This window comes from Lepisma saccharinum, chromosome 25 (genome assembly GCF_977018435.1).
Source record: "Lepisma saccharinum chromosome 25, izLepSacc3.1, whole genome shotgun sequence".
Lineage (NCBI taxonomy): Eukaryota > Metazoa > Arthropoda > Insecta > Zygentoma > Lepismatidae > Lepisma > Lepisma saccharinum.
In genome coordinates, this window is record NC_139253.1 from 32,150,800 (window position 1) to 32,174,345 (window position 23,546).

At 39.2% G+C, this 23,546-nt stretch overlaps 1 protein-coding gene across 2 annotated transcripts in view; it reads left to right on the top strand.

The window, feature by feature from the left end:
- GEFmeso (Guanine nucleotide exchange factor in mesoderm) overlaps window positions 1-23,546 on the top strand; it is a 486,781-nt gene that overhangs the window by 129,871 nt on the left and 333,364 nt on the right. Inside the window, exon 1 of one of the 2 annotated variants that reach the window (XM_083112042.1) lies at window positions 2,831-3,403. The exons of the other annotated variant lie outside the window; for it this stretch is intronic. Coding sequence (XP_082968168.1) covers window positions 3,328-3,403 — 76 coding nt within the window. The 5' untranslated portion in view covers window positions 2,831-3,327. Of the gene's footprint in view, window positions 1-2,830; window positions 3,404-23,546 lie in introns of those variants that run through there. 2 annotated transcript variants of the gene reach the window in all.

Consider the following 23,546-nt stretch of genomic DNA (forward strand, 5'->3'; position numbering starts at 1 on the left):
TTGCTACCTCCAAACTTGGCGTCTGTAATTATAAGGTTTTATTTTTAAAACATGTAGAGTGCAATCACATCAAGGTTGTCATTTAATTGATTTATCCACACACCCCAACAACCCCAAAAATATTTCGACATTCCTTCTAAAATTTTTCACAAATGGTCATTTTGCTATTACACCCCTCTCCCCCAAATCGTCCTTACCCTCCAAAATTGCTAAGGCTCTGTGTGATTCTTGTCATACAAAGACTGTGAAACCAGATTTATATCATCTAAGGTAACAAATAAGACTGCGGCCTGTAATAAGTCATTGACTAGATTCGGAACAACACAACCTTGAAATGTACGAACTCTTCAATTTCTGACGTCATGAGCAAAAGTAAAAACAATATCAAAGATATTATTCAAACTTTTATAATTCTGAGTTCCCTTTGTTAGTTTCGGTTTCACAAGGCCTTGAATATCTCACATGGCATGCTGACGGTTAACTACGATATTCAGAGTTAACGCAATACCTACGAGTTGATAAGAAAACAAAGGAGAAAGAATTTCGAAATCTTTATCGAGTCGTTTCATTAGAACAAACATCCGTATCCGGTACATACACGGGAGCAGGAGTAAGTGGGATGCAAAAAATCATCTCAATGGTATGCAACAGATTCGAAGTCGAGTTACACGTATGCGCTAGCACATTCTAACGACACTAATGCTTCACCACTTTTTATAAGGAAGTTTAAGTCGACTATATTCACAGAAAGGCTAATTGGGAGTTGACCTACAGTTTAAAGTGGGATGCGCATTACTATGTACGCCCACCGGGATTCGAACCCGGAACAGCTTGATTACAAGGCACCTACTATACGTCATCGGAGAAGCCAGTGTATATCTCAAAGGATTTGGGATGAGGATTTGTCAGGCAGCTTTCAGACTGAAGCGACACGCGACAAGAGAGACTGCCCCATTCAATGTGTAGAAAAGCATTCACTGCATATGCAATACCAACAAACGGAGGCGACGCCAGGGATCCCGGGTTCGAATCCCGGCCTGGGCATGTGTGTTCTTTGTGAGTGTTCCCTCGTCATTTTCATCATACCATCACTCATCCTCACCGTCGCGATTAGCCAAGAGTGGCATAAAAGCGACGCTAAGTAACAAAAATCAAATCAAACAGACGGAGGCGACACAATGCACGGTTTGAGGAAACGGCCCAGTCCAAACGACACATGCAACTGGTCGTGTCACTCCGGTAGGAAAGGGGTTGCAGTTATTTCTGCTAGTTGAAGGTCGCTTTGCTCTAAAGCTCCGTCAAGCGACATTTGTCGCGCGTCTTTTAGGGATTCCAGCAATCGAAAGCAGGCTTGTACAGCTTGTTTCGCTGTTGATCAGTTCATTTCCTATCTACTAGCGATACGCGTGGCGCGTCGCTCAAATTGAAAACACGAACACACACACACACACACACACTGTATAGTCAGTCTTTAACTTTCAGACAAAATTTTGTTGTAAACATATTTTCCGAAAGAAAGTGAATATTTGAAAAAAAAAAGTCTTAACAATCTGCTAAATTAAACTACGTATATTATAGTTTGATCTTTTTTTCTCTGTTTTTATCTTATTTATCTTGGCTTACCTTTTTATTTTCTCGCTTCCTACTTCCCTCTGTATCTTTATCTTTTGTTAACGGGTTATTTTCGTCTACTACTTCTCCGTCCCCTATCTCTTTCTCTCATTCTTTAAAAACTTTATTCTCTTACTTCCTTCTTTTCGTTCCTTTGCTTTATTTCTTTATGTTCGTCTGACTTTTCTAACCTTATATTCTTTCTTTTTTCGATCCTTTCATTTTTATTTTCTCTCACTTTTGCACCTTATCTTTTTCTTTTTCGTCCCTCTTTTTTCTATCCACCTTATCTATTTCTCTTTTTGTTTTTAATCTCTCGCTCTTTGTCTCTCACTTTCTTCCTTTCTTTCTTTATGTTCTCTTACTTTTCTTGTTCTGTCTTTTTGTTTCGTATCTCTCTCTCTCTCCTCTCTTTATTTCATCACCTTTTCTTGCTTTTCTTATCTTATTTTTCTTTTTCATTGCCTGTCTATACTTCTCTCTGTCTCTCTCTTCCGTCCTGTTTTATGTTTTCTCTCACTTTTCCTTTTCTAGCTCTTTCTATTCTTTGCTTTACATCGTCATATCTTTTTTTTTTATTTGCTGTCGCTTCTCTTTCTTTTATTTATCTTTTTCCATTTCTATTCTTTCTCTATTTTCTCGTTCCCATCTTTTTTCTTTTCTTGTTCGAGAATTTCCGTTCTCTCAACTTGATCAGTCTGACATTCTTTAAACTTTCACGTCAGATATATTTTCGCATCTCTAAATTAACCGCGACGATGGGAATGAAGCTATTTCATGAACATTCGTGAACTTTCACGGGATTCGAACCCACGTTTTCGTAAATTCTATGTTGACATCACAGAGGCAGGCTCTACGGAGCAGGTGTACGAAGGGAAAGAACGTTTCATTTCTTCGCAACGAAACGGCAGAACAAGTTGTTGATTGACTTCCTTGTTAATTGCGCGGAACGAGAAGAAGAAGAAAGAAGTAATTTTATCGATTTCCATCAGCAGAAACAGATCTTGTTTTTCGTACGCGGAATGGCGATGCAGAAAATGCGCGTGCAGGTATTTTACGAGCGATGCCCGAACACGTTTTTTTTATCTTCTGTGCAGCGAGATAAAACTCTCAAGCGCGCAGACTCCCCTCTCGGCGAGAATGAACTTGCCGCACTTCGGTCCCGATTGTGCTGCTATTAGGCAGAGCGCTAGCGTGTCACTCGCGCGCTGACTCTTGGGCTGGACCTATCGAAGTGCACATGTGCAGCAAAACGGCGAGGAGTTTGTAGTTCGCCGAGTCTCCGCCACGTGCCGCCACGAAAGTTTTCAGTGAATGGATTCGCGTAGCGTCTCGTGACATCACACGACGCAGATGGAAAGTGAATTTGACGGTCGGCAAAATTTTCAGCGGCAAGCGTGAAACTTTTTCCAATGCCGTCGACCCTCAGGTGCGGGGTTTTTGTGTCTGAACCGGGCTGACATCACACCAGAAGCGCGCGGTGTTGTCAGATCGCTGCAAAAAAACAAACATTTGTTTGCAATTCAGAAAGTAGCAAAACAATGCAAATATGAATGTTGATAACACAGGACTGCGTACTGTGATAGTGATGTGCGGTTTTGTGTAGTGTTGTGTCTGGTGCTACGCGACAGTTTTGTCAAACTACATTCATTATAAACATTCGTCTGTTATAGTTTTCGGCCTTGTTTACCAAATTGGATTCGAAATGTGTCAACAATGATCTCAACCGGCGTTACCGTGGAAACCGAGGAGTGGGATTCCGATGGGTCCCTCAGCTGGGAGGACTTTTTCGGTAAGTCTATTTATAGCTAGGTTTCTCTCCCTGCACCCAACAACCTCATACAAACACTGTAGTTGTCAGCGCTGGGTGAAAGGATCTCAGCACCGCTGGTAACTTTTCACTCGCGGTCGAAGCAAGTCTTGTTTTTGTTCGTTCCAAGCAATCAGGTACAAATGTGCTTTTGACTTATTCAAGGCCGCGTTGGACATTTGGCCTGCACGAGCCAAGACGTTGTTCTAAATCCACCTACTTTCGAAAAATCCCTATGGTACTCGACATTATGAAACAAATACATCTGCTTAAAATTGCTTGTAGATAATTCAAATGTGTCTTTGTGCGGTGGCTTTCGCTGTTGTCTAGACATTCGTGATAGTTTCGTGGCACAATAAACCCATTTTCTAGCACATATATCTAAACAACAGCGTAAGAGATGTGATTTTTCAGTCTGACAACATGATTTCGATGCTCTTGGCGTATTCTTTCGTCTTCCTTTCTTATTGTTACTGATTGCACAGGCGCATCCAACAATTTTTAATTTGGGCGTGGGGTTTTCAACTGCGGGAAATTGATTGATTGATTTGTTTTATTTTACTTTGCTTTCTGACACTTCTGGCTAATCGCAAAGACGAGGATGAGTGATTTTTGATTGAGTTGCTAATCGGGACTGGACCTACAGTTTAAAGTGGGATCCGAACCACTATGTGCCTCCACCGGGTATCGAACGCAGGACCCCTTGATTGCAAGGCGAGGATGAGTGATGGAATTGATGAAGCGACACTCACAAAGAACACCCGTGCTCTGGCCGAAGTTCGAATCCGGGACCTCTGGCGTCTATCGCACTGTGCTAACCAGTCCACCACGGAGCTCGGCTCATTTTTCTGTGTAATTATGAATAGGACTATTCAGCAAAATGGTCGTAGTACCCTATTTTTTTTCTGCAAAATACATTTAGAAGTGGAGGTTCTGACTTTCCCTCCCCCTTGTGTGCGTCTATGACTGATTTAGTCATATCTTAATTCTGTTATCCATGAATTAATTACCTTCATTTTAAGCACGAATTTGTAGAGGGTCCGGACCTAACCCCCCCCCCCCCCCAAAGACTTACAAAGTCCAAAACTAAGTAAGCAAAATACTAGTTTAATGTTGTATGACATGAAGTTGATTTCCGCAGAATTTACATAAAAATAAGCAGTAGATTGTGCGTTGACAGTTTCAACGAAATTTTATGCGTAGCATTACTAATAATAATATGCATAAAAAAAATAATTACCTTACTTTTCATGAACTGGACCTAACCACCTTTTCTTAATAAATAGTCCGTTTAATTTTTTTTTACATTAATTTCTTTGGTAGGACAGCTGCTCTTGTACAAATTTTAGTGATCTTGAATTGGACATGAGCTAGATATTTTATCTGTTCTTGTAATAATGACATTATTATTATTAATAATCCTATTTTAATATTTGTAATAGGAGCGATTCATCTTATTATCCTATTAATTATAAAATTTACTATTATTATTACATGTGACACACTTGAATCGGACTTCGCACCAGGGGTCCCGTGTTGGAATTCCGGCCTGAGCATGCGTGTTTGGTGTGAGTGTCCCTTCATCAATTTCATATCATCACTCTTCCTCATCTTCGCGATTAGCCAAACGTGGCAGAAAAGCAAAGTGTAAAATAAATCTCAATCATTCAATCAAAATCAATTAGTTGTACGACGAGAACGTCAATGAGCTCGGGGAAAAAACTAATTTTATAGGCTATGTGTATTCAACTTTTGCTTTGGCTGTACCTGTAAAGTATTGGCAACCGAGAAATGCCCTAGCAAACTGATTCTGACAGCCCATTCATGAAATTTTGCGATTGTGCTTTGTTCTCTCTCTTCTGACAATTGACAAAGAGTCGCATTTCTTGGAAATGCTTCCCCTCGGACTTCCCCTCAGACAGTGCAGATAGGGGGAGAAAAATCGTGGAGGAAGTAGGTCTCAAGATTACCCCTTCCTTCTCAGAATAACTGACCTTTTTGACCTCGCTTGAAACAGCGACAGTGGAGGAAGCCGACTATGTATCGAATTTATCCGGCGTTCCACGTTTCGGCTTACGCTAGAAATAGGATAAAGGCTGGTCTTGTTCAAATTGTCGAGATTTTCTGTCCGGGGTTAACAGCTTGCAGAGGGCCTTATAAATATCTTCGAACCATGTCCTCGTAACTTAAGAATAGTACTGTATATTGTACTAGGATCCTATTCGCACAAGAGATGTTTAATCCTAGAAACTGTGTGAAAAATATGACCCGTGCGGAACTCGAATATGGATGCCTGGCTTGCGGTAGTTGAGCCACATCAATATAGTCGCAAATAAATTATTAAATCTGTGCCACATCATATAATTTATATTACACTATTACAATGTACTAACCTTTTGATCGTTTCCGAGGGACGCAACAAAGTACTCGGGACTGAGCCTACAGTTTCAAAGCGGAATTTGAAACACTGTGCAGTGTGCTTACACTGGTGATCGAACCGGGACCCCATGATTACAAAGCGACAGCGTTATCACAACGCCATTGGGAAGGCCTTAAGGTTTCTAAAATCGGAGAATTTCCGAACAGATGTGTTGTTTGTTTGATTTGCTGTTTTAAGAGGCTAATCGGGACTGGACCTACAGTCCGAACCACTGTTCTATATGCATCCACCGGGTATCGAACCCGGGACTTATTGATTACAAGGCGCTATTATCACTACGCCATCGGGGAGACGAATTTCCGAACAGTTTTGCCTGATAGAATGAATCAGAAAATGTTGACCAATGCCTTATTCTTTCCCAGATCTTAGTAGCATGCGGGTCGAATTGGGGAGAGGTGCTATCACTCCAGTCAAGGCAATTTCCATAAAGCATCCCCCCTAGCTATGATAATATCCATTTGCACTCCTCCCCTTCATATCCCCAAACTTCTCCGCAGCTAGGAATTTCAAATTCGATCAGTGGGTCATTACTACAGATGGCCACAAAATCCGGATAACGGATATCCCGATTTCAAATTATCCGATATCCGTTTTGGATGCAACGAATAATTCGGATATCCGGATAGTACGTACAGATATGGTGAAGGGTCTTTAGAAATTCCGTACAGTAAAATACGAACATGAATAAAAGAATATATGGATAGCCTGTAACACGATAAAACGTCTTGCTGCTAATGCACGCATTCGGATATTCGGATAGTCAGGATGTGGGATATCCAACAATTCAGATATCAGAATATACGGATGGAAAATTATCCATATTTGGATAAAATGTTATCCGGACCTGGCCATCCCTATCGTTACCTTTTAATTGGGGAAAACCGTGTAATAAACCATTATCATATAATAATTTTACGAAAGCGCCCCTATCCCTCCACTTTACGACGCCAGCGAGTAGGAGTACAGACCATGAGAAAACCATTTGAAAGATAAAGGGAATCGCAGCTCCTACGCAATCTGTCAAAGTGGGTCAGACACATGTTGTATCTGTTCCGATAAGTGGACCATTAGCCCTGTACCTTTACCTAGTGGTGGACATAGTACACAAGCAATCTCTATTTGAGGCACCATTATTAAAATCGCCGATTTGTGGATTGCGTCGACAACCATCTCGACATCAACAACACAGTTCGGTCCTCTTTATAATTAAAAGTCAAAATAATGAACGAATTTAAATTATCGTCCTCTTCGATAACTGCTAAATTAAGAAATATGATGGATCAGGATATACGATTCAAGTTTGTGTGAAGGTGTCAACTAAAGGGAACGATGATCCCACCGAAAGTCACATTGTGTTGTCTTTCACAGATATGCTGTAGAAAGCCTAGACACCTTAGTTTGCTGTAAATGTAAATTATTGCATGCTATATTATTATTATTTTATTGAAACCTAGTTAAACTTAATTTAATTTACTTCGCATCCATCCTCCCTCTAATCCTACCCCCCCCCCCCCCCGTGCTGTACGAACAAGAATATAGTATGCAAATTACCAAAGAAATTACCACAGCAACAAGGAAAAGGCAACAAATATGCCATTTTCTATGCAGTATAAATATGTATTCATGTCAACCAACAAGGAAGACGTGACTCTTTAGGATGTATTGCACATCAGAAATCATTTCTTCACGCCTGTCTTGCCTATCGTTCTCCATTTCCATTTATATTTGTTATTTGAACAAGGAAACAAACATCATGTTTAAGTACGTGTGCTCATTGTAGTTTTCCAGTGAGAAAATTTATTGCTGTTCAAATCTTACTTTCAGTTCCTTTGTTTTATTTATCGCCTCGGTCTGTTTAACTCTTGTATATGGGTCTTGTATTGATGGCGATAATAATGGAAATTAGCTTGTGGATTAGATGATTTGATAGCCAGATGGGATTGGGGAAAATTTGGATTATATGGGTGAATGGGTCATATTCTTCAGGTCATTCACATATTCAAGTCATCGAAGCTATGCAATTTGTGAACTAACAGTGCCTGAATGTTTTAAACATGAAAATACTTCATGATGCAGTTTACCGGTATATGTTGGTTGACAATCTGAACACTCAAACTCTCAGATGGCAATGCGGTACATGGATGCGGTATATTTCTTCGCTGAAGGGCCAACGTCAATATCTGAGTTTTTTATTCGTTCCCTGCTGTACTATGTTTTCACCAGGCTGTAACACTGAGCAGTAATTTACTCATACCGGAATCCTTGCTTAGATGTTTATACGCACATAAACGTGGATGTATTTTAAATTATCTAGGATTCAAATTAAAAAAAATTCACCAACTCCCATCTACATGTAAAAAGCTATTAGAGTAAAATCTATGAATTAATTTTGAGCACATTTGGGCAGTAAATGAACATATCTAAAAGTGGTTCTCTAGATACATCCTTTCTCAGTGCTCAGGTAAAATTGGAAAATTTTCTTCCCACCGGTTCTCGAGATAATCGTGATCAAAGTTGCCCCATAAGCTTACACACAAGCTCAAAATGCTGTAATTTTCGCCGGGTAAGAGATCACCTTAAGTCGTCATTTCGAACAACTACCTGGAAATGTTTTGGAAAATTTACTCCGAATCATTCAGAAACATATAGTCTTAGTGCTTCAAGGAGGTTCTAACTGCTTCCCTTATTGAAAGTATTGGATTCCTGTCAGCAAGTTCAGATGAACTTCCCCACGTGTTTTTAACCACGCTGCTTCCCCATGGGGAAAAAGACCAGTTTCGATCCCGGGTGTCATATGTTTCTTGATAGTTTACTTCGTTCATATTGATGTAGTGCACACAGGCATTATTTGTTTCGCTGTTCCTGTTAATAACACGTATTAACGTACAGAAGATCGCTGGAGTAATTTGTTTCGAATAAATGTATTACTTTATATATTTTGAAATATAAGAGTGTACTTTGAATTATCTGACCGCTGAAATTCCTAAACACCATGGCGTAAGAACCCTCTAAGAGTCAGGTTCTGCAAGAGCTGCTTTTTCATTGGGTGACACATGGTCAGCCCACTGCTTCTTTTCAAGTATCTTCTTAATTGTCCTCCCGACGCTAGGTCAGCGCCGAAATTTTGGGGTGTGTCACCGGAAATCGAACCCGAGACCGTTCGCACCAAAGGCGAGAGCACTAACCATTTGGGTGTGTGGGAACTCTATCAGATCTATATATATTGTCATACTTAAATATATGAGGTTTATTATAATTTAATGAACATTATATTTTTAGTTAGTGCATGCAACACGTTGTACGAGTTGTAGCTTATCTATAGTAAAATAACTGTAGTAACTTAGTTACTTTATAAATTCCGGTGCTGAGCTACTTTTTGAGCAAAGTAACACTAAACATAACTGAGTTATTTTTGAAAAGTAAATTTCCAAACACTGCTTCGACGATATTGAAATCAGTATCATTGGTTCAACGTACCATAGTTGGTACTGCAATATTATTGATTTCAATATGAACACCATTCATAACAATCTCTTGTTTCTTGGAGGGTGCGTGATAACGAACTTGACAGTTGCATCATACACATGTGTACCATCTTCACTCCAATGGAGTAATACTGGACCGGCTGCCAGAAAAGTGGAACAAGATAAATGGTGAACGATGTCCACAAGCAGAGGTCCTAGCCCGACAACCTGTTTTGTCGAGGTAAGGAGAATTGATCGTGCCTGTCATGGGTTTCAAAAGGTCGGAAGGTGATGGAATTTTCGTATAAATGATCTTTGATTTGTTGTGGTGACTCTTTTGTATAGGCACTTTCAGTCCTTTCACCTCCACAAAGCTGTCGCCAGCCTCAAGAAACCTGGAAATAAAACAAATCGATGCAATTTACTGTAAAAATGTGTAAAGTAAAACTTGCGTGCATGACGAGGAGTTAAGTAGCCCAGGAATAGAGCCATTCCGTTGAGATGTCCATATTCTGACCTTGAGGGTACTTTTTATGTTCTTTTTAGAAAACTCTCTTGTCCACTTCCCTTTCTCTTACAGTATCCGACGCACTGGTACCTTGGGTTACACTGTGATATTTTCTTGGGTTTTCTGTGATCTTTCCGTAAAGTTCTGTTATTCTTTTATATTTGTTCCGAGTGCCCTGTTACAGCATGAGCTTTTATCGCAAACAAGGAAAATTATAAATGAATATGGTCATTATATTGTTGCTAAAGCATGCAAAGTTAAAAGTTGACAATCTACTCTTGAAAATATGGCAAATTGAGAAAAATGAGCTTGCGACTAATGCTCGATATGTTGACATTTTGTTATGTATAAGAAGATAGCGAGACAAGGTCATGTGTTTTGTTTTTCTTATAGGTTTGTTCGAATCTCGAATCGTGCATCGATATCTGATTCATGCATCCGATATTCGCACCCCGAATCCTGGATTCGATATAAAAATTTTGAATCCTAGTTCCGAATCCCGACTCCCGAATCCCATATCTGAATCTTGAATTGTGGTTCTGATATCTTAATCTTGAATCATGGTTCCGATATCCAAATTCTGAAACCTATATCCGAATTCTGGATCCAGTATCCGAACGCCAAATCTTGGATGAGATATCCGAATCTCGTATTATGGTTTCGATATCAGAATCTTGAATTCTAGATCCGATATCCCAATCTAGAATCGTGGTTCCATATCCAAATTCTGAATCCAGAATCCTGGATACGATATCCGATTCTCAAATCGTGGTTCCGAATTTGAATCCTTGATCTGATATCCGAATCTCGTATTGTGCTTCCGATATCCAAATCTTGAATCCTAGATCCAATATCCGAATTCCTTATTATTATCCATCCCGCTCTGTGTGTGCCATCAGTCCGGGTGAATGATGGATGGCAAGTGCTTCACCTATTTCCAATAAACTTTCTTTCTATCACCCTCATCGTCCCCGTAGTGGTTGGTCACTTCTATAACGGTACCAATCAACCAACTACATGTTCCTCAGTCTTACGAGCATTTGATAGTGTTTTATTATTCAGAAGGAAATATTCATTTAATTTTGATTAGAACAAGTCAGCCCCAGACTATGTGCTCCTACCAACAGACAAAACTTCTCGTCAAAGTCTGACATGAGAACCCCTCGTCATTGTCTGGATTCCAGTTTGTTTATCTTTCAGGCGGCTCAAGTAGAGAAGAAGTCACTTGTTGATTGTTGTAAAAGTAAATGGTGTTGACTGACACAATTAACCTTTTGCTTGTTTATATGTTGAAGGGCTGACAGAAAAGACAGAGAGAAAAAGAACACAAGAGACAAAAACACTTTAGCGAGGGTGTTTCGGTGAGTCAAGTGCGAACCATCTACTCAAGAATTACTTTCTTGCCATCTCTTGTAACTCCCGTTATTTGATGTAAATATTTATGCACGTTACTGATTTATGAAGGACGTTCTTTTTGGGGATGGTTGTTTGATAACTGATGTAACATTAACTATAGTTAAGAATACATTTAATGAGAAAAGGGGGGATTCTCTTCAATAACAAAAACGTACTTTACCCCATTCCCTGTCTGACATGCTTATTTTAGATTTTATATTCTTTTCTGTCGATATAATCGATGTAGACCCCAATATGCCAGTGTTGGTCCTGCATTGCGAGAACATTTATTATTATTATTATTATTATTATTATTATTATTATTAATAATTTATTACTTGTATTGGGGTTACATTGAAAGCCCCATACATATGCGCAAAGTGTTGGTGTCATGGGCTTGACGCTCCACAGTAAACATAAAACATAATGAGTGAATTTAAACTGATTGCAAAACATTCCTCTACAATAATATAGGTTGCAATATTACCTATATATGCATGGGTGTTCTTTGTGAGTGACTGTTCATCAATTTGATATCATCATTCATTCTCTTTATCGCAATTAGCCAGAAGTGACAGTAAAGCAACGCTAAATAACAAAAATCAAATCAGACCACTATGTTTATAAGAATCACAATTGAACAGTAGCCGTAAATGGACGTCGTCGCCTTGTAATTAAGGGGTCCCGGGTTCGATAACCGGTGGAGGCACATAGTGGTTCGGATCCCACTTTAAACTGTAGGTCCAGTCCCGAATAGCGTTAATGTGCATAAAGTGGACTTAAAACACCAAATCAAGCAATCAATAGATTCAATTAGGAGAGAAACTAAAAATAATTTTCCTATTTTCGACAGCTAATGTTGCAATATATTCCCCCTTATAGACTTTTTTATCAAAAGTGAACTTTTTATTGCGCCAAACAAATTGATCTAGATGCGCATAGTCTCTTGACTCAGCAATTGCAGCAGAATACACGAAGCTACAAATGACGCAGGTCCTCAAGATATTCTCAAGGGAATCCGGATCATTTTTGCTCCGCCGTGAACTGGCAGCGGAACTATTTTACGGAATGGACTTCCATCTTAGGCAAGGTCGTTTCGACTCCCAAACGACAGCTACCTGTTTTCATTTCTTCTTCCTCTCCTGTTTATGAATTCCCTTCCAATGTGCATCGCAAGCGGCAACAAGAATCCTCAAGGACGTTACGGAAGTGGAATGCTTATGAGGCATTGTGCTCTGTTGAAATTTAAGCGTCTTCAAAGGAAACGCCAAGCCAGCGGAAGTACATGCTTTGCCTTGATTGAATATGGTCAAAAAGACGCCCCCTATTGGTTATGTTGGTCACGGGGCCACTCTTTGAATGTTACAATCATAGAAGGCTAAAATATAGGCAAGTGCCATTTTGCCGCCGCCTCTGGATACGCACATGGAGACGACCTAAGTCGGTAGACTATAATGTATGATATTTGAATACCCAAATTTATTTACTTTGAGACCTATTCCGACATTCACCCTCCCCAATGGCGTAGTGGTATCGACGTCGCCTTGTAATCAAGAGGTCTCTGGTTAGATACTCAGTGGAGGCACATAGTGTCTCGGTTCGGATCCCACTTTAAACTGTAGGTCCAGTCCCGATTAGCCTTTCTGTGCACAAAGTGGAGTTAAATTGATCACTATTGAGACATGCCAAGTGGGTGTCAGGTCGTATATTATGTTCATCCTAATGGCAAAGTCAATGCATTAGTGATAACTGCAAACCTGTACATACGGTGAAAATAAAACTAAGTTTTCAAAAGTTCGTAGCTCCGAAACGACAAACAGAAAAACACTATTATGTTAGTACATATTTCAAAACGAGAACGGGATGGAGGTTTATTAATCGAGGCGAGTCCGACAAATCTTCCCACTCACAAATCATCTCCTTTCGATAGCATCCTTACCCATCAGTGTGTAGGGAATATAATGCTTTTCGATTCAGAAAAAAAAAAAAAATGTTTCTTCATTTATCACCATAACCGTAGCAAAGTAGACAAAGGCGAGTGTTGAAAAAGGTATTAAAGGGTTGGAAGACTAAACTCCGTACCGGAACAACCCTTTGAGAGCCAAACCCTGGCGTTTTTATCATTGGGTGACGTGTGGTCAACGCATGGTGTTGTTTTCTTTCCTTCGAGACCGGAGTCAGCCTCTATTGTTTCCATGTATCTCCCCAATTGTCCTCACGATGCTGGGTCAACACTGAAATCTTGGAAGCTCCTACCGGGTATCGAACCCGGGACTGTTCACGGTTGCTAACCATTTCGCTGCGCAGGATATATACAGGGTATAGATACAATAACCATGCCACTGTTCGTAAGACACATACTAATCTAGCAAGGACACTTATGTATTAGCGATTATGCATTGGACTTAACATGTTACGCAAGAGTATTCTGTGCATGAAGACTATCCAACGTTCTTGATAACTATGTCTCCGTTTTAGCGAGAATACTTATTGTACGAATCAGTATATGGTAGACAAGAACTTCCATTTTATCATTGTGGATCGCCATGTTTACCACACCTGTGATTAGACTGTTTGCTTACTGGTGCAAGACCTGCTTGCCAGCAAACTATGTTATCTCATATACCGATGGCTAAAGGGTGTTTACTCTTACTCTTGGCGTTGGAGAGAAGGGAAGATTCCCATACGCAGTATTTTTGTAATGATAAAAATGACACCTCTCGTTTTAGTGGAAGCTTACCTTTAGTATTTACAAAGTGGATGTGTAACAGTACAAAAAAAAACAAGAAAAAAACAACACCGAGACATATTTACATTTCAGAGATTCTTAGTAATACATCACTGGAGATATGTAAGGTATATATACACAATGGAATCATGTAATCTCTCCCTCAAGCCATGATCTAGAATCATAAATTCTTTTACTGTTATATTCTTCCTCACTTTACTTTTCTCTACCTATACTTAATGTTAGAATCGACAAAATATATGAGAGAGAAATATATTGATAACTGTCCTTTCTGTACTCAAAAATCAAATTCAGATCTCTTGATTGCGAAGCTTAATAGTTCACCATTATATCATCTGTGCCTCCCGAGGGCGTAGTGGTCGCCTTGTAACCAAAGGGTCCCATGTTCGATACCCGGTGGAAGCACATAATGGGTCGGTTACCAATCCAAACTGTAGGTCCAGTCCTACGTATAAAGTGGACTTTTAAACAAATCTCATTATATCACGGAAGACGTATTTGTCGAGCTGATAGTGACACTTTATTGGACACAAAGGGCGGTTGCTTTCAGATGGGGTTATTTTGAGATTCTGAACGTTCTCCAGCCCGCTTTACTTTGCTGTATTTCCAGGTACGTAAGGGGCACGCTGCTGCTCTATGCGTTATTTGAAAAAGCACTCAATGTAAACAAGCGTGCTGGTGTAATGTGAAAATAAGTTAGCACACATTATCTCAAATCAAATCACTGATGATTGTACTCGGTACCATTACTTAAAAAAATTGCAAAACAGACACGTGAAATATTAGTTCATAAAGACTCTCATAGCAGGTGTGTTGCTGCAGACCTTCAACTTTTCTCGATCTCAGACTCGGCATGATCCGAAGCATTCATGTCCGACAATTATCATCACATTTTCACTTGTCATGGAGGTCAGTAACTCCAGAACTTCCGGAAAGAAACAACATTAGAAAAGCAAGTGAAAACTCTTGGGAACCAATTTATTTGGTCAACGGCTCAGGGTAAACCTTATACATTTTCCCCGTTAAATGCATGGAAGTTGGATAGGAGCTTGGGAATGAATTGTGGAGAATGAGAATAGGAGGCGAATTTCAATCGACCACATGGTGGGAGGTTAAATATTTGGTGGAATAACGAACGGTTTCTTCGTTCTTTCTCCACCATTACCACCACGAGAACATATATTTTATGTGGAAAGAGCAAAAAGGTTGAAGAAAAGATTTCGGGTACAAATAACTGTTGTCACACGCTGCTAGCATTATGTTAATATGCGTATGTCAAAATAGTATGGTTTGGTTTTCTGATTTATTTTTTCCACTATACCTAAACAATCCACGCTGATATTTATGTTAAGTGGGTTATTAATACATATAGGTGGTATTTGTTTGGGATGGGTGAACTCCCCCCACTCTGGATGCCCAACCCATTTTTTTAAAGAAATTCTTCGTTCTGTTAAACTCTGTTTAAAAATATCTTCCATTGCCATATTGTTACTTTTCGATTCAGCCTCTTCCATGATTGATTGAATTGATTGAATTGTAGTTTTAAGTCCACTTTATGCACAGTAAGGCTAATCGGGACTGGACCTACAGTTTAAAGTGGGATCCGAACCACTTGTGCCTCCACCGGGTATCGAACCCGGGACCCCTTGATTACAAGGCGAGGACGCTACCACTGCGCCATCGGGGAGGCCCTCAGCCTCTTCCATGTTAACATAAAGATTGGGACAAAATCATTTGTTTGCATTCGAAGTGGCCTTGGAAATATATGTTTGCATTTTGATTGTATGTTATTTGAACTTGGTTTTGCGTGGTCTTATGTTTTTTATGGTAGACCAAGATCATCAGATATTTATCATAGTTCTATTCTTCAATTATTCGTGAGGTACATAGGCAAATCAGTTGTTCTGAAGTACAAAATATCATCATATCCAATTTGTCTCATCATGTGAAGAATTCCTGTATCCGGAAAATGAAAATATAAAATTTTGACTTTTCACTAAGTAAACGCCGTTTCCTCCATTATCAACAGATCGCTGCATGCTCCATTGTTCAGAACAGCATCGCGGATTGATACTAGTTCCCTTCAACACACTTTAGTCTCTGAAAACGGAAGAACAAGAAACGAAATCACACAGAACCAAATCTGATGAATATGGTGGTTGTTCTGAGAAATCTCACACACAAATTGTGAGCTGGAGCATGATCATGACGTAGATGACGCTCATGGGTGAATTGACTGAATTTACTGGAACTGAACTTGTTCATCGTGGTAATGTTAAAAGCTTTATTAATCAATTAACAAGATTAAGAAATAAGTAGCATTTCCTGAAGTGCTACATATTGTACCAAATTGTGAAATGGAGAAGTGAGACGGGGATACAAGCCGAAAACAATGTTAACTGATGAATTCGTGAATGCTCTTATCTGCTAATGTCCCTACGGTAGTTCATTAACTTCTACTGTAAGAAGTTTTTCTCTCTGAAATACTTAGAGTGAACGTATTTCTGGTAAATTGGTTCTTAGAAGATGTTGAGCAAAATTTGACGAGATATTGAGGGCCTCTGTTGGTTACTGCGTATGAACCCAGTCCTTGGTGATAAGATTGAAGCAATAAATTTGAATTTGGTGGGGAATGCTACATAATCCTGAAGACGGTACTAGTAATTTTGCTCTTGAATTCTTATTGACCAGTTATAATTCCCGATTTATCTCTGTACACGCCTTTTGAGAAAATTGGGTGATGCAGCCAATTAAACAAGGTTGCCAAGCCGCTATGATTGCTGGATGCGATCATTGGCGTCGGGAAGGGGGTTCGAATGGGTCAGTTTACCTCCCTGGAAATTGGCATCGTACGAGTATATTTCAAATTACAAAAAAAAGCAGAAAACTTGTAATTTTTATTCTTAATAACAAAACATTTCGTTAGAATTCCAACCGAATAACCAAAGTAAAAACTGCATTACATGAAAAAAAAATAGTGTAAAATACAGAAACCACGTCATATTTCATATTCTACCGTTTAGTTTTAAAAAAATAAATGATTCCATAGTTTCCAAAATTCCGAAAATTATAGTTTTATGTTTAATTTCTCCATATTTTTAAAAATTCTTTTCTTGAACGAGGTGGGTAAAAGTTAATAACAAAGTACAATAACTACGAAGTTCAATACACTAACTGTATGAAATGGAAATAAGTTGGGGATATTCACTCATGTGATCGATCGCGTATAGCAAAAAAGCGCATTTATGTAATAATAATAATAAATTTGAAGTATAATTGATTTATTGTTATTAGTTTATAATAGTTATTGTTGTATATTAACAATTATACCCGTGGTAATATTTACTATTGTTATTAATTTTACTAATCAAGTTTTATCAATGGCCTGACTCCGCTGCAAAAGATTCTGGTTACATTCCATCCAGGGATCCAATCCTAAGTTACCCGCCATGGAACGAATTGGTTTCCAACGTAAAATACTTATCAACATATGGGGTTGTTCCCAAGACATGCATCCACCTGACACATCGCCAAAATTGAGACGTTCTCTTTGTAGAAAGAACCTACTGGTTATTCGTGCCTGTTACACGCCCCATGGGAAAGGCATCAGCTGGAGCATGGGGTCTCGCGCAGAACACATGCTCCTAATCATGTGGAGCTGTTTAACACTCATTGCCATTCTTCGCCTTGTCGGCAGGAAATTGTGTGCAGACGCCGTAACAAAGGGGGGATTCAATGAATGAAGGCTCCGGCCATCAAATTAATTCTCTCTGGGTGCGTGGAGGTGGGCGTGCGTCGAGGATGCGTCTGGTCCCTCAGAAATATTGTTCTGATTCGTTCAGGTTTGCGTGAAAACAATACATTTTGCTTTCCCCCTGGTAATCCAACAATCTTAATAGGGAGGGTTTCTCTGAAAGTCTTCAGTATATTTGATGGGTGATGGTCGCCCTTCTTGTTGTATCTCTTTCTAACCCTCCATTATTTCATGTTTCCTTCTTCTTCTTCTCCATTCCTCTCAATAGTAGCTGACGGAGTTAAGAAAATGTTGTTATGCAAGAGAGGAATGGTCGATCAGATTCGTCTCCAAAACTATAAGAAAACGAATCTAGTGAGATTTAAATAGTCATTACTGAACCGAAACCACTTTCAACCGATACCCATACCGATACCGACACTCTCAACGATTCCCACCGATACCGATGATTGAAAATTTTCACTAATATTTTTTTCAAAATATTGGTTGATTTGCTTTATTTCAAGGTAACTGGGGGAATAACGCCATGCTAAGCTTCTTCGATTTTTCCTGGCATTATAAAAACATCTGGCAATGTATAAACTGGATAAGGCAATAGATGCATTTTTTTCGCTAGCAACAAAAAAAATTATGGTATCTTTATTTCAAATAGTACATTTTCTGAGAGCTTTTTTCTAAGAAGGTGCATTTTGGCGTTATTTCCCACATAGCCGGGTAATAACGCCACATGTGTAGGGGTAATAACGCCATACTATAAGAAGGTGCTAATAAAATAGATAAATAGTAATTACTCACTTTATACACACTTGAATCATTATTCATTCTACACTATTTAGAAGATGCCATAACATGCAACGTATAATATATTATATTAACATAAACATATAGTAAATGGAAATGTATATAATACACAAAAACTTATTCTATTTTCCATGTTTATTTATTTTCTACAGTACTGATACATTTTTTTATCTCTTGAAATCTATAACTTTAACTGCAAGTGTACTTCCGTGGCATCTAAAACACAAACCGAAAGCAAACAATAAGTGCCCGTGTTGAAGATATCTCATTAACAATAAACACAATAGCAAAGTTGGCGTTGTTACCCCAAATTGAAGTTGGCGCTATTACCCATAATACGCAAGTTCCTCTTTAGGAATGCATTTTGCTTCTTCCTCAAAACAAAGAGAATTAGTTAGTAGTATGTTTGGAAAACATAACCCACGTACAAAAAAAATACAGAGCGCGAACCTCTAACGTGAGCAAAAAACTTCTGCACACTAAGAACTTACCTTCTCAATTTTACATCAGCGTCTCTAAATAGCCTCTTTCACCACAAACAGCTAACTCACACTGGGAAGAATGGCGCGACGTCAGAACAAAGGAATCACTTGACTTACTTGCTAGTAACGCACACACTGCATATGCCATCGATCGAATTCACTTTCAACTTTTCGAGATATAGCCAGCCACCTGGCGTTATTACCTCAATAGGCGTTATTCCCCCCAGTTACCTCACTTCGCTTTTTGTGCCACTGGCTAATGTGCGAAGATGGGATGAGTGATGATATGATGAAATTGATGAATGGACACTCACAAACATCCATGCCCAGGCTAGAATTCGAACCCGGGCCGATGTGCTAACCACTCCGCCACGGGGGCCAGCTTTTCAAAATAGTGGGTGTGTATTGAACTCCAATTAGAAGAATCAATTTACCAGAGTCTTGCTTTAAAATATTCAATAATTACACCAGGATATAAAGGCACGCGTTATGGAATCACAAAATATAGTTTCTTCACGTAATATTGGTCCAATATAAATGGAAACTTCGAATTTTGCATAATTTCCAGGATAGTTAGTATTTAGTTTCGCTCAGCATTTCTTGCGAATGATCAAAACCCCGGAAAAGTATCGGCCTTTATCGGTAAATAAAACCCATCCGGTACCGATTCAGTTTCATCTGTATCGGCTTAAACCTAGTCATTACTGTATCATTTTATTTAATGGGAATATTGGAGTAGATAGTTCAGATTTCATTCATGTATATCCTTGAATAGTTGGTAGAATAACATACCAGTACAGTAAGATTGAAATCGCCTCGTGACATAGTATCCCCACCATCGGAGTGTCCGGGCTCGAAGTCAAAATTTGTTTGAAGTCCACTTTATGCACAGATAGGCTAATCGGGACTGGACCTGTAATTTAAAGAGGGATCTCAACCATTAAGGAATGCGGCTACACTGGGGATCGAACCCTGGACCCTTTGATTGCGTACTTACCGCTACGCCATTGTGCAGGCTTTAGATCTGTGTTCCAGTTTGTGCCTGGATTTATTTGTGACTGTCCCTGCGTCAATTTCATCTAATCATCATTCATCCTTATGCATCGTATATGTGGCAGAAAAGCGTCACAAAATAACAAAAATACGAATATATGGAAATAAATAGTCCACAAATAATGATTCACTTCCATGACAACTGTATTTATTATAGTTCAATGTTGCTTTCTACATTATTACATTTTCAATAAGTGTATTAATTAACCAACTTGTTCAAATTGCCTCTAAATAACCGAAGACTATGCAATAATTCCTCAACTGGAATCGTAAAATGTACTGCAAGAAGTCTCTCCTGTTGAATCAAATAAGGCGATTAAATGAGAATTTTTGTAGGCCCTTCACATTCTGTTTTAAAAAGTAAAATTGTTTTTTTCCCCGATTGAATATAATCTGAAAAACTCGCATGTTACTTGTAACTTGGCAACTCTCTCTCCATTGAAGGATTATTTCGATTACAAGTTACATAAGGCAGTAAAATTCTGTTCGGCGAGGTCCATCTTTCTGTGAAAGTGCCTACTGTCACATAATTCCCTTAACGTACCCTGGGCGAGCCTTGTTACTTTTCTTCATCCGACAGCTAAAGCCTCGAACAGGAACAAAAGACCTCTTACCATTCCCTTTTGTGAAAAAGAGAAGTGATGGGAAAAAAATAAACACACATAAGCTTTTAAAAAGCCCTTTAAAAAGTGGCAAGATTAACACATGAAAGTACGGAACAAAGAGTTCTGTACCAGGCGGGCATGTGCTTCTTATCTAACTCCCTATTTTGTTAGGTGACTGTCAATCTACAAGTCCAGGATTCGCTTTCCGGATGGAACCTCATTGTTTGGTTTCCTGCCCCATTGTCCACAGTAGCAATTTTGGAAGTGAAATATAATGGTAATCTAATTTAATAGGAAAAAATAGTAATCTAGTTTCTATTTACTGTTCAGGTTGCACCATAAATAAGGCGAGATTGGCTATTTTCACAATAAATATGAACTGCATAAAGTGATTATACATTTTGTCTAATTTTTTCTTAGAAAAACTAGAGCAGTTCAGTGATACGTCAGTTCTTATGAAATTTCATTAGCAACGCTGTCTCCGTGCATTTCTCGAAACTGAATAAAAACACCGAAATATACTATGTCTGGGTAGGGTAGGCAAGATGTAGAACATATTAAATTGATTTGGTTTATTTTACTTCACATTTCTGTCTCTTTTGGCTAATCGCGAAGATGAGGATGAGTGATGATATGAAATTTATGAAGGGACACACAAAGAACACCCATGCCCAGGCCGGGATTCCAAACCGGGTCCTCTGGCGTCGTAGCGCAGTGTGCTAACCACCTGGCCATGGAGGCAGGCTCATTAGCATAAGTATCTGATATTAATTTATGAAGTTTATTGATCCGTAACAAATTAAAAAGGTTGTATGTAATGCATGTTGTTATAAACAAATAAACAAGGTGGCAACTTCTCTCGCTTTCTGTTCTCGTATGATATCCGGAAACTGATACAATTCTCTGGAAGGAATTCTAAACCGATGTAATATTTCAGAATTTGGAATATCATAGCGATTTGTCGAACGAAGAGGAATTTTCGAAAATTGCTCCTTACTTGTAAATAATTCTTATTTGTAGTGTTCTTTTGGCGATACCATTTCTCCTTGTTGGTTTTCTCGAGCCTCCCTGATGGCGTAGTGGTAACGTCATTGCATTGTAATCAAGTGGTCTCGGGTTCGACATCCGGTGGAGGCACATGGCACAGTTGTTTGGATCCCACTTGAAACTTCCAGTCCCAGTTAGCCTTTCTGTGTATAAAGTGGACTTAAAACAACAGTTGAAAGTTCAAAAGGTGGGTTTTCTCTTGAGACAAATGCCTGATGAAAATAGCCTGGGTGCTGACACCCATGCAATTATAAAATCGACTAGTCATCCAAGACCTGACAACGAAACAATAATTTACTGGGAACATAAAGAAAACCTACATTGTGTGGTTAATTAAAATATATATAGAGTTTCACTGAAAAATCACCATTCTGTCTTGTATAAGGTAACTGTCAGTCCTTTAGCAAGTTGGCAGGTGTGGGATTTGAAATTCCCTAATTTGTCCAGTTGTCTTTTCATAACTGTTGAAAGAACAGAACGTTGTCAGGAGGAGGAGTCAACTAATAGTCGGTTGGGGCGGCAACCCCTACGAAATTCCTGCGAGAGGAAAACATGATAACGAATTAAAATCAACCAAAGAACTTGTTTCAACGTCCCCCATCAGAGGAAACGTTTCAGACCCGTTCCATTGGCCACTTTGTGATTCCTTGAACCCTGGATTCCCGCTGTGGCGAAGAATCCATTTCCACACAAACTAGTGAATCCCAGAGGAAGAGGGTGAGTCCCTGTGTCTTCCTCCGGGACCCCTGCAGTGCTCATCGATCTCAGTTTTCCTCACTTGGCCCTACGTCAAAATCTGCGACAGCAATAAAGGGGGAGCCGCGTTTACTCAGTCCTATTCGCTTCATTTCGGGATGAAGGGTGCCCCCTTGTCTTCTTCCGACATCAGGCTTTGTAAAACCCCAAGATACATGGATGGAGCAAATACGCCTGAAAAGACATTAGTTCACGGCGGCTCTTGAAGTTCGTGGGCTATATGTATGTATGTATATATATATGCACTATGCAGTGGTTTACCCTTTTTACCTGTGTGTGTGTTTTGAAGTAAGTTGTTTAACGTCGCTTTTCTGCCATCTTTGGCTATAATAGCGACGATGGGGAAGAATGGTGATACGATGAAATGGATGAGACGACGATCCCTCACACACACACACACACACATACGTATGGTCGACACAACACAACCCCTACAGAGAATTATCCTGGTCGCGCCTTCCAGCCACCAGAGCCTCGTTAGTCTGCAAGAATGCAGCCCAGGATGTACTAAGTGGAGGGGAACTTGTCATTTGGGTACTTTCCTTATTTATTTTATTTTATAACAATTAGATTTCACTAATTAATACATGCTGAGTAAATAATTTCGTAAACTCATTATTATATATCTCATAAAGGGCAATAAAAGACTGTTGTTAAGGTACGATTTGCTGGTAAGATCTGGATTCAATGTATTTCATGACATTCAAAATTATAACATGTTCCTATATCTTAACAAAGTTGCAATACCATTTCCCCCGACCTCCGTGGCAGAGTGATTACCACAGCGCGCTACATTGCCAGGGGTCCCAAGTTCCTTCATCAATTCCATGCATCACTCATCCTCATCTTCGCGATTAGCTAAAAGTGGCAGAAAAGCGAAATAAAATAAATCAAATCAAAGAATCAATATAATACCATTTCCAGTTTAAGTGGTCTAAACAAAAGCTAAATATATAAGGAACTCACTGAAACAGCCTTTGGACTCCGTTGTGTTTGTAGAACTGGTAAAGCCACGTGCCTCAGCTTCCTTGTAGATCCAATCTAATCTTCCCTCCGTTTCTAAATAATAGG